The sequence below is a fragment of the Equus quagga genome, chromosome 19, assembly GCF_021613505.1.
Source record: "Equus quagga isolate Etosha38 chromosome 19, UCLA_HA_Equagga_1.0, whole genome shotgun sequence".
NCBI lineage: Eukaryota > Metazoa > Chordata > Mammalia > Perissodactyla > Equidae > Equus > Equus quagga.
The window spans coordinates 11,808,124-11,818,927 of NC_060285.1; the positions used below are offsets into that span (position 1 = coordinate 11,808,124).

The 10,804-nt window shown below is 60.7% G+C and overlaps 2 protein-coding genes across 6 annotated transcripts in view; one reads left to right on the forward strand and one right to left on the reverse strand.

Annotated features, from left to right (window-relative positions):
• Nucleotides 1-350: 350 nt before the first annotated feature.
• On the reverse strand, nucleotides 351-8,274 carry MPST (mercaptopyruvate sulfurtransferase). Of its 5 annotated transcripts, XM_046646098.1 has the most exons (4): nucleotides 7,851-8,034; nucleotides 6,980-7,026; nucleotides 4,155-4,776; nucleotides 351-950 (listed from the first exon to the last, which is right to left on the reverse strand). In XM_046646098.1, exons 1-4 carry the CDS (start codon nucleotides 7,894-7,896, stop codon nucleotides 652-654), a joined length of 1,014 nt encoding a protein of 337 aa, XP_046502054.1. In that variant the 5' UTR covers nucleotides 7,897-8,034; the 3' UTR covers nucleotides 351-651. The 5 variants fall into 5 exon arrangements, with proteins under 5 accessions (XP_046502054.1, XP_046502056.1, XP_046502058.1 ...); XM_046646100.1 differs by lacking the exons at nucleotides 6,980-7,026; nucleotides 7,851-8,034 and adding an exon at nucleotides 8,139-8,274; XM_046646102.1 differs by lacking the exons at nucleotides 6,980-7,026; nucleotides 7,851-8,034 and adding an exon at nucleotides 8,041-8,185.
• Nucleotides 8,275-8,286: 12 nt separating this feature from the next.
• The window catches only part of TST (thiosulfate sulfurtransferase), a 7,173-nt gene continuing 4,655 nt past the window's right edge, over nucleotides 8,287-10,804 (forward strand). The window contains exons 1-2 of the mRNA XM_046646097.1: nucleotides 8,287-8,510; nucleotides 9,119-9,750. Coding sequence (XP_046502053.1) covers nucleotides 8,416-8,510; nucleotides 9,119-9,750 — 727 coding nt within the window. The 5' untranslated portion in view covers nucleotides 8,287-8,415. The remainder of the gene's footprint in view (nucleotides 8,511-9,118; nucleotides 9,751-10,804) is intronic.

Consider the following 10,804-nt stretch of genomic DNA (forward strand, 5'->3'; position numbering starts at 1 on the left):
GCCGGCACAGGCCTCCTCGGGGGGCTACAGCCTCCTACTAAGATCTGGACCCACCTGGCTTGAAATGAGATGTACTGCTTACCTGTGGGGGGCTTTGGGTGGGACTCCAGACACATCACAGCAAGATGCACCTTAAATAGCCCAGAAGCCAGAAGGTCGACCCCCGGCACTATAGGGTGGAGGGCGGTTGACTGGGGGTATTCTGGTGGCAGGAATGGAAGGGTGCTGGGGCCCCAGCACAGATCAGAAGTCAGGGACAGGATCCCCAAGACCCCCAGGCTCCACGGAGCTCTGTTTGCTGGGCATGCTGGAACCCCTGGCTCCTGAGGAAAACTGAGGCCACCCCACAGTTAGAAGGATTTAGCACTTGGCTGTTTTATTTCCTCAAGAGCAAGACAGACAGGAGGTAGGGCTGCAACCCAGCTCAGCACCATGTGGGCAGCTCCCGGCCCCGTGTGCCACCGCCACCTTATCTCCTGCCTCCACTGGGTACCCACAAGTCAACCGAATTCCTGGCCTCTGGGATGTCGCCCTATGTGCCACTCGAGTTGGAGGAAGAAAGAGTCTCCCGGTCAAAGCAGAGTCTGAACAACCAGGCTGCGCACAGCTGGTGGCTGAGTGTTCCCCGAGCTTCCTGCGTCCTGCCCAGCCTCAGAGGGTCTTCCCCCGGCCCTCTGAGATGACTTCCTCTGGCTGCGCGCGCATGTACCACTCCACCCAGGAGCCATCATAGATGGCCACGTCGGGCTTGCCGCAGAGGTAGGCCCCAAGTGCCACATGGCAGGCTGTGACACCGGAGCCACATGTGGCCACCAGCAGCTGGGACAGGTCCACCTTCTTGTCCTGGAACAGGCGGCGGATGTCCTCGGGGCTCTTCTCCAGGCCCTCGTCTGTCAGGAAGTCCGTGAAGGGGATGTTCACGGTGCCAGGGATGTGGCCGGGTTCGATGCCTGTTGCAGGAGGGCAGGAACAAAGTGAGGGTTGGTATGAATGGCCCCCTGCACTCCCAGAGGCCCCCTCACAGCCACAGCCCGAAACCTTCTATACGCCTCATCTCTTATAGTCCGCACACCAGGAGACGCAGGCGCTCTGCACAGACATTTCCATTTTACAGACGGAGATGCTGAGGGTCAGCATCACCCAAGGTCCTGCAGCCAGCAAATTGCTGGCTGGAATCCGAACCTAAGACTCAACTCAGAGCCCCACTCTGCCACCCCCACCCCCACCTCCTGATAACCGACTATGCGCATGGGGACAACAAAGATAAACAAGACCTCTGCCTTACTGGGGCCTACAGCACTCACAGCCAAGGAGTTTTGATGTGGCCTGGCAGACAGGCAATCACCAAATAATTACAGGTGACATGGGTGTTACCAAAAGCCCCACAGGGTGCCATGGGGGCACATTATAAAAGATACTAATAGTAACAATACCCGCTGATGTTACTGAGGGCTCATGTTGTGCCAGGCACAGTTCTGAGCCCCGCGGCGTATTTTCTCCTTTCATCCTCCGCAAGCTCTATGCGAAAGAAATTACTATCCTCCGTTGGTACAGATGAGGAGACAAGGCACACGAACTCGCTCGCCCGAGTCTGGAGGGGGAGAGGGGCCCCAGAGCCTGTGCTGCTGACCAGCAGGCCGCACAACCTGGGAGGCGGGAGGGCCATAAAGCTTCTCTGAGAAAGCCCTGAAGGGAGAGGAGGATTCAGCCAGGTTGAGGGGTCTGGGTAGTGGGGGCTGAGCACCCCAGGCAGACGGAGTCCTTGGGGACAGAGGATGAAATCCCATGGTGCTTAGAGGGGTTAAAGGTGATCGTGGTGAAAGCCCAGACAGCAGGGAGGCTGAGGACCCAGGGAACCAAGGGGCTGGGAGCCCCTCGGCAAGCCTGGATTAGGACTCGGGCTTCGACAGGACCACGAGGGGAAATCAGACTTCTGTCTTCAAAAGACCGTTTTGATCGTAGCATGAAGAACCTCGGCAAGGCTGGTGACCATTCATTGAGAGGGTCAGCCCTTTACCCACATCTCTGGAAACTTGCCCTGGGCTCCCGACACACATTGCCTTTCCACCACTGGCCATTTCATTTCCACCATCCCCCATTAGGCAGTGTTACTGACATTCCCATTTTCATGCCAGGAACTGAGATTGGCAACAAAATGAACCCTCATAGTCAATGGGTCCAATTTTGGCCATTCTGACTCTAGGGCGGCTTCTGCCTCAGTTTCCCCTCACAGTGGGGTGACACTCCCACAGGGAGCTGCTGACCCATGTTGGTATCTATTCTCAGGACTTAGTGGACAGACAGCACTCTGAGTCCATGGCTGGCTGGAAGGCATCCTGCATCCCCACTTAACAGATGCAGAAACTGGGCTCAGTCAGAGTGATTACCTAGAGACCAGGCCGGAGAAAGGAAGAAAAGCAAGCTCTCAGCCCAGCATGGCCACAGTCGGAGCAAGGCTGTCCCCACACCTTGAACCCCACCAAGGCATGCTTCCTCCCCACGCTGGGCCGATGTGGCAAATTACAGGTGCACTGGCCAGTCTCAGGCTGTGGGGCAGGAATGATGGGACGGTGATCTCCTCCACTGATTCACATGGAGCTGCTACGCATACCAGCTGGGTCCACCTTGACAACAGGCCCGCTGGGTGCGCATCATTATCCCCCATTTTACAGACGAGCAAGCATGACTGAGGCGAGCATTAATCACCTCTGTAAAGAGCCGTAACCAGAGACGCACACGTTAATTGTATCACTTCCCATTTCTTGAGTGCATCCTGTGTGTGCAAACACGGAGCTGGCTGCTTTACACACTTGCTCTCATTTAACATTTGACCCCCACCACATCCTTTCTGTTCCATGTTCTGCTCCACTTCACATATGCAGAAGCAGCAGCTCAGAGATCAGGTGACCTGCCAGGTGTCACACAGCCAGTGCAGCCTGGGGGAGGGCTCTGAACCCAGGTCTGGCTCTGGCTTCCTGCCCTATGTTGCTCCATCCCCTCCCACTGGGGGCTGAGCTGCAGGACCCAACAGGTTCAAGGTGGCGTCCTTATTAGGCTGAACCATACGAAATTGCTGCCTGTGTAGGTTCAAAAACTGCTGGAGATGAGCAGTTTCATTTGGTTTGACCTAATGTCAATATTGCTCTGCAGGGACCTTCGGAATTTGCCAAACCTCTCTGAGGCACTGACTCCGTGCTAGCTACCAGCTTAGCCTTTAGGATGCACTGGGAGCATGGACCGTCCTTGCCCTGGGGCCATCTTAAACAGTGCTAGGACAGGGTGAGCCCAAGCTGCTCTGAAAGCACAGGACAGAAGATCCAACCCCGATGCCCCAACCCAGGGGCCTGGGGGATGCCATTCAGGGAGAGCTTCCCAGAGGAAGTAGCAAATTCCCTGCACTGCCCCCCGCCCCCCGAAGCGGGCAGGAGAGAAATGGCTTGGGAACAACCGCTCCCTGCGTTAAATGGACGGCCTCCCAAGTTCAGCTCCTGGCCGGCTGCTTCCTGAGACCTGGCAAGGTAGCCATTCTAAGGCTCCATTTCCTCCTCTGTACAACGACAACACCCACCGCTCGGCATCATTGAAAGGCTCACACCAAGGCGGCCACGGACCCCCCTGCTTTGTGGGGACCCCTCCCTACCTCCTACAGGGCTTTCCTGTGGGCTGTCTCCCTGGGGAAATCCAGCTCCCAGCAGAAGGTGCTGCCCCAGCCCAAGCCAGCAACCACCCTCTATTGGGTTTCTGCTCCCAGCTGGGGCAGCAACCTCACTCTCTCCTTACCGCCCTTCTGTCCTGCCCTCTGCAAGCCTTGGCCCCTGGGAGGGACTTTCCTGCCATTCAACGCCCTAGACTCCTCCTCTGCCCACCTCCATCACCCTCAGGGATGGCATAGCCCTGACCTGGCCTCATCCCTCTGGGGCTTTTCCCAAACCACCCCTCCCCTTCCGCAGTGACCCCCTACAGCCATACTGTTGGGGTGAGGCTGCTTGGGTTCTCACACTTATACAGGGCACCCTGGGTTCCCAAGGAATTTGGGGTAGTCATTGCCCCAAGCACGGATGGGGCTGGGGCAAGGATTATTGCCCCACTTGAGGATTAACGCCAGGGAGGCCCCCAGAATCCGGATCTCCCGGCCCTCTGCGCATTGCTGTTACCGTTTCGGGGCTCGGGCTCCGTGCCCCGGAACCGGCCGGTGGCGCGGGCGTCCACCACCTGGAAGCGCCGCGATTCGAGGTTCTCCTTGATGTCCTCGTACGTCTTGACGAAGGCGGGGTCCAGCGTGGCGTGGAACTCAGCGGGCGCGGGGCGGCTCTTGCCCGAGCTCAGCGGGAGGCCCTGGCGCAGCCAGTGGCGGAAGCCACCGTCCAGCAGCGACACGGCGCGGTGGCCGAAGGCGCGGAACATCCACCAGACGCGGGGCGCGGCGTAGAGGCCCTGGTCGCTGGCGTCGTAGACCACGACGTGGGTGGTGGCGCCCACGCCCAGGCGGCCCGCGTACTCGGCGAAGTGCGCCGCGCTGGGCAGCATGTGGTCGTAGGGCGACGTGCGGTCGCTGCATTGGTCGATGTCAAAGAACGCTGCGCCCGGGATGTGGCGCTCCTCGAACTCGCGGCGCGCGTCGCGGCCCAGCTTGGGCAGGTACCAGGAGGCGTCGAGCAGCTGCAGGGGCTGCCCGGCACGCGGGGCCCGCAGCGCCTCGGCCACCCACTGCGCCGACACCAGCGCGCGGAAGAGCTGCTGCGGGGCCATGGCGGCGGCGACACTGGGGCTGCAGGACTGGGCGACAGGGAGGATGTCAGGAGGGAATCAAGGAAGAGGTCGGCCCCGGGGACGAGAAACGCTGCTGGGGCTGGGGGCCGGGGCGGTGGAACCCGGAGGGCAGTGTCCAGCGAACGCGGAAAACCATTGGTGGCGAAGCCAGTGCAGACTTGGGCCACCGGGCCTCCCCCGCCCTCCCCCGCCCGGCCTTGGATACAGACACAGGACAGAGTGACCACAAGACCATGACCCTTTGGAGAGGGCCAGGGGACCCCCTCACCGCTGCTTCCTGGGGAGCAGGTAGACCTGCTGGCACTTTAAGGCAAGTAAGGGCAAAATGGCAGCCCCTCCCTAAGACGCAGCTCAGCTTCACCTGCAACCAACCAGGGACCCTGGTGGAATTCATTCACTCATTCATCAAACATTTATATCAGCGGCCTCATGGGAATAGTAGCTGGCACTCACTGAGTTCCTGCTGTGTGCCACTTAATCCTCACTACCTTAGGACACTGCGGGACACAGACTAGGTTCCCACTTATTTGCTGAGTAGCCTCCAGAGGTTTGGTATTGTTCTCATTGTTTCTCAGAGGACCCACTGGGGCTCAGAGAAGTGCACTAACTTGACCAAGGTCACCAGCTAAGCGTGGTGGCGCCAGCCTTCACACTAGCAGTCTGACACCAGAATCCAGACTTCTCACGGACATGCGCTCTGCAGGCCCTGGGAGCCCAGCAAGGTCAGATTCTGTCCCTTGAGCCTGAGCTTTCTCTCCTGACCTTCTTGTGGCAGCAGCAACAGTGACCTAGTGCCTCTCTCCCGCTCCCCTCCCCTCCCCCGCTGGCCAGCAGCTGAGAGTGTGCCAGCCCACCAGCCCACCAGTCCACCGTGACAGGTCAGCCCACAGCCTTCCAGCACCAGGAGGCTCCAAACGTGTTGAGCCCCTGTGCAGGCAGCCCCCAGTCCACTAGGTGCCTTTGTGCCGGCTAGAGAAAGGCGGAGTTCCCATGGGGCACATGGCTGCATGAGTGGGTCCACGCCGCACAACCCCTCAGCTGTGCACCCCCTGTGCAGAGAACAACCTCTATGTCCAGACCAGGCTGTCCTGCTGCCATTCTGTGGCGTGCTCCGGTCAGCCAGCCTTTGGTAGAGGGTGCACCAAGATGCCTGTTTTGTGAATGAGGCGACTGGCAGTTAGGGACATAAGCAAGCTCCTTACCCTTGGTCGCAGAGCTGGTCAGGGGCTGCTTCAGGATCTGAAGCCAGATTTCAGCTCCTGAGGCTGGACTTCTTCCCCAGCCCCAGGTCAACGATGACCAGGGCCTAATGAGTCCACAGTGGGATACCCTGTGCCCAGCCCCCTCCCACAGTCCCATCACAGGCTGGCTTTTAGGAACCCACTTCGTCTACACGGGAAGTGCGCTGGACAATGAGAAACTCTTGACTTTGCCAGGCCCTGATGGTAAAGATGGGCCACAGGCCTGCTCAAGAGACAACAGAACTGAGGAAAGTCTGGAGTGCAGTGTGAGCAGAGGGGCCATGACCTCAGCCTGAGGGGGGAGCAGAAGGAGTGGGAAGGCTTCCTGGAGGAGGGGGAAGTCCAAACCGATCTGACCTTTTCAGGGACCCAGGAAACGGAAGCTTGACCTTCAGGATGAGGAGGCTGCCGAGGGGGCTCTGGCTGAGGGGCAATCCCAGTCTCGGTGGGGGTTCCCCACAGCTGGATAATGCTGGGAGATGCCACAGGCTGCTTCTTGAAGGACCCAGTGAGAGCCACCACAGCCCCGCCCCCCCACCATTCTTGGGGCTCCTTGTTTTCTTCCCCAAGGATCCATTTAGAGTAGAAAGAACCTTGGTTTGGGAGCCAGAGGCCCCCAAAGTCAGCACAAATCCCAAGTAAGTCCGGTGCTTAACGGGCTGTGTGAGGTCCGGCCTGTTCGGCTCCTGGGCTGTGTCCATTGGGCTTCCGACCCTCACCTCTTAGAGGGAAGATGAAATCATGAATGTAGAGGGGCCATCATTATGCACTGCACGTGCCGGAGGTAGAGGGTCTGGGAGAGCAGGCTGTGTGTCTAGAAGGGCAAAGGGCGAAGGGCAAAGGGCGGGGACCAGGTCGCTGTGTGCTGGGCAGGCCTGGACCACTGCAGGTGGGGATGCTGTGGGAGTGAAGGACTCCAAGACAGAAAGGACAGCCCTGGGCCCACCTCGGGATCCCCTAGCACACACCTGCACTCGGGGACGTGGGAGTGCCAGGCCGCCATCTGGGGTTGGCCCTGCAAGAGTAGGGCTCCACTGAGCCTGGGCGTTCCTCGAGGACTTGCCCAGCCTCGTCGGTCCCGGCACCCCTCTGCCCCCCGACTGCACAGCACAGAGCTCAGAGGATGCGCTGGGCAAATGTTCCCAAAGTATGAATTTTTGCAACTTCCTGTGAGAATATAATTATTTCAGAATAAAAAGAAATTTTAAAAGGAAGATGAGAAAAGCACCCCAGGCATATGGAACAGCACAGGCAGACAGCCGAGTAGGGGCAGGGGTGTCCCACCAGCTTGCAAAGAACTAGTTGCTGGATTCCCAGGAATTATGCCAACTGGTTGTTAAACACAGCCACTGTTAAAAATTAAATCATATAAACACAATTAAATAGGTTAAATTAAAACCAAAGGCAGTTTTTCAGAAGTTTGAGGCTTTGGCGCTGAGCAAGGGAAAACCAAGGCAGCCGGTGACACACGGGGCTTCAGATCTGGGAGGACAACAGGCTGCCTCAACTCCACCGCGTGTCCCCAGCGACTGGCTCGGCCAGCCTCTCTCCCTGGTCTTTAAATAAGCTCCTGGCCTACCGCGCAGGCCTCTTGTGGGAAGTAGGAACACCGTCCGAGTACCCAGCAAAGTGCCTCACCAAGCAGGCCTTGACACACGTTAGTTTCGTTACACTCCGGGCACTTCTTTGCCAGTTTCTCCTCCTGGAGCCTCTGGGTCAGCTGGCCTCTTTCCTTGGCCTCTCTGTCCGGCTTTATGAGTTCTCCTCCCTCCCGCCCGCCCTCTCTTGCGCCACCCGATGATCCCCACCCCCACGCACGGCTCCCCACCCGCCACTCACCCAGACCTCCCCCTGCAGGCCTCCCCAGGCTGCCGCGCACGGCCATCCTTAGGGCGAACCGAGGGGTGCGCCTTTCCTCCCAGCCTGCGGCCGCCTCCTCCGCTCAGGCCCCGCGGGGGAGCCCCTCGCCGCGCACCCCACCGATCCACCGCCCCCTAAGGACAGGCCAGCGCGACGCCGCAGCAGTTACCCAGGTCTCGGGCTCCCGGCTTCCGGGCTTGGCCATGGCCCCGGCGGCAGGGCACCCCCTCCCCGCGCCCGCAGCCGTCCTCTCCTCCCGCCACCAACCTGCGGCGGGCCAAAGGGAGGAGACTCCGGCACAGCCCACCGCTGCGGCCACTCGGAGCCGCCGCTGCCCCGCGCCTTCCACTGGCCGGGCCGGGGGGACGCCCGCGCCGCCAATCTCTGCCCCGCGCCCGGCCCGCGCCGCCCCGCGCCCCCGGCGGGTCCCCGGGGCTCTGAGAGGCGCGGCGCACTGGGGGGCAGCGCGGGGCGGGCGCGGCTGGGCGGGGACCGCGCGGGGGCGCGGCGGGCGGCGCTCTGTCCCCCCTCGGGCGGCGACGCGATGGTGTGGGCCGGCCGGGTTGTTGTGGGCTCTGGCTTTGAACGCGCCAACTTCTCCAGCGGGCAGGGCGAGCTCCAGGGCGGCGGCGAGGGCGAGTGAGTGCGGCGGGGTGGGGGCGGCGGCAGGCCGCTCGGGATTGGGCCGCTGGCCAGGCCACCTGCGATCCAGGGGAAAGTTCCCGTAACGAGAGCGGGTCGGGGTGCTCCGGGAAGCCCGGACCCAACTTGGGCACAGGGCACGGAGCCGGGGCTGGACTAGGGCATTCTGGAGGCGGGCGAGCGCAGGCTGCCGCGAGGCGGTGGGCGGGTTTGCTAGAGGCGCGGACCCTCCCCCGCGCGCCTACTCCCCTGCCTTCCCGGGAAAGCGGGCTCCAGGCCCGAGTTGCCATCTCTCCCCAACCTTGAGCCTCTTTTCGCTGCTCTTTTCTGGCACGATCCCGAGGGCGAATACTATAGCTTCTTGGGCCTGTCGCCCTCCCAGCCAGCTCCCGAATGGAGCCCTCCGCAGCTCAAGCCCCACCCCCTCCTGCGCGGGAGGGACCCAGGGAGGGGCGGAGCAGGCTTGTGCTGGGGAAACTTTGAACCTACCCCACTGCACGCCCCAGCCCCACGGGGTTGCTGTAAACAGGTGCGGCAGGGAAAAAGCTCGTCCTGCCAGGCCCCACTCCACTGCACATACAGCTTCATGCCAGTCTCTTTCCTAGTTCCCATCCGCGCCAGGTGACGTGCAGAGCTGAGACCATGGTTCATCAGGTTCTCTACCGGGCGCTGGTGTCCACCAAGTGGCTGGCGGAGTCCGTCCGGGCTGGCAAGCTGGGGCCTGGCCTGCGGGTGCTGGACGCGTCCTGGTACTCCCCGGGCACCCGCGAGGCCCGCAAGGAGTACTTAGAGCGCCATGTGCCCGGCGCCTCCTTCTTTGACATAGAGGAGTGCCGGAACGCGGCGTCGCCCTATGAGATGATGCTGCCCAGCGAGGCGGGCTTCGCCGACTACGTGGGCCGCCTGGGCATCAGCAACGACACGCACGTGGTGGTGTATGATGGTGACGACCTGGGCAGCTTCTACGCGCCTCGGGTCTGGTGGATGTTTCGTGTGTTTGGCCACCGCACGGTGTCTGTGCTCAATGGTGGCTTCCGGAACTGGCTGAAGGAGGGCCACCCGGTGACATCTGAGCCCTCACACCCAGAGCCGGCCATCTTCAAAGCCACACTGGACCGCTCCCTGCTCAAGACCTACGAGCAGGTGCTGGAGAACCTGAAATCTAAGAGGTTCCAGCTGGTGGATTCACGTTCCCAGGGGCGGTACCTGGGCACTGAGCCAGAGCCAGACGCAGTAGGTAGGTGTCCCAGGGGGTGGGTGGTCCCTGGGGAGTCATGCTCAGTGGAAGGATGGGGAGTAAGGATGTCTGGGACCCTCTCCTGTTTTGCCCTCCGTTCCCCCCATGTGGGTCTCAGTCTTTCCATCTGTAAAATGAGAGGTTAGAACTAAGCCTAAAGGCTTTTTCAGCTCTGATGCATGAGGACCTGCGTATGTGTTCCCATAGCTATGTGCGTGTTCCCATAGCTACACGCTAACAAGCAACCTAGCATCTGTATGGGATGGCATCTGCAGAGAGGACTGGTGACACATCCACCCACATCCGTGCCCAGACACTAGCTCCCTCATGCCCAGGGCTGTGTCCATGAGCCAACACATGCATTGCTACACAGAAGAACACCTAGCTTCTCAGGGCCTCTCCAGCTCCCCAGAAACCCTTATGGACATCAACAATGCCCTTCTCCCAGCACCCCTCCCTCTGCAGCTCTCCGGGGCCCCCCTGACCGTTCCAAACAGCTGCAGCCTGCCTCAGAGCCGTAACAGCAGCTGCCATTTCATGCTAAGCCCTTGACGCTGCATTATCTCATCTAACAAAGCTTAATATCCCCATTTTAGACGGGAGGACTCTGAGGTGCCAGGACATTAAGTTCTCACACAGTTAAGTGGCAGAGTTGGGATTTGAACCCAGCACTGCCTAGTTTCAAACGAATGCTCTAAAGCAGCATGCACCACCATTCTGCCCCACGCCCAGCTCCCAGGCCAGGAGGGAGCCCCTCTGCCAGGCATCGGCAGGGAGTGGGCTCCGGAGTCCTCTCCTATGGACAAAGGGGAGGCTGGAGGTGGGAGGGGCCTCAGGAGAGGAAACGCTGGGTTCTGGAATCTCCTAACAGAACCGCAGAGATCTCACCCTCGCTCCTGCTGGTTGCCCTCCAGCCCCTGCCTGGGCACCTCTGATGGCCAGGACCTCACTGCTCTGGGGGCCCCTGGTGGTCCAGGCTGCCCTGAGCCCCTGGGGTGGCTGGCACTTCCTGGGGCAGTGGCTCTGTCCTCAGTCGACTGCTCTGGGGAATCTA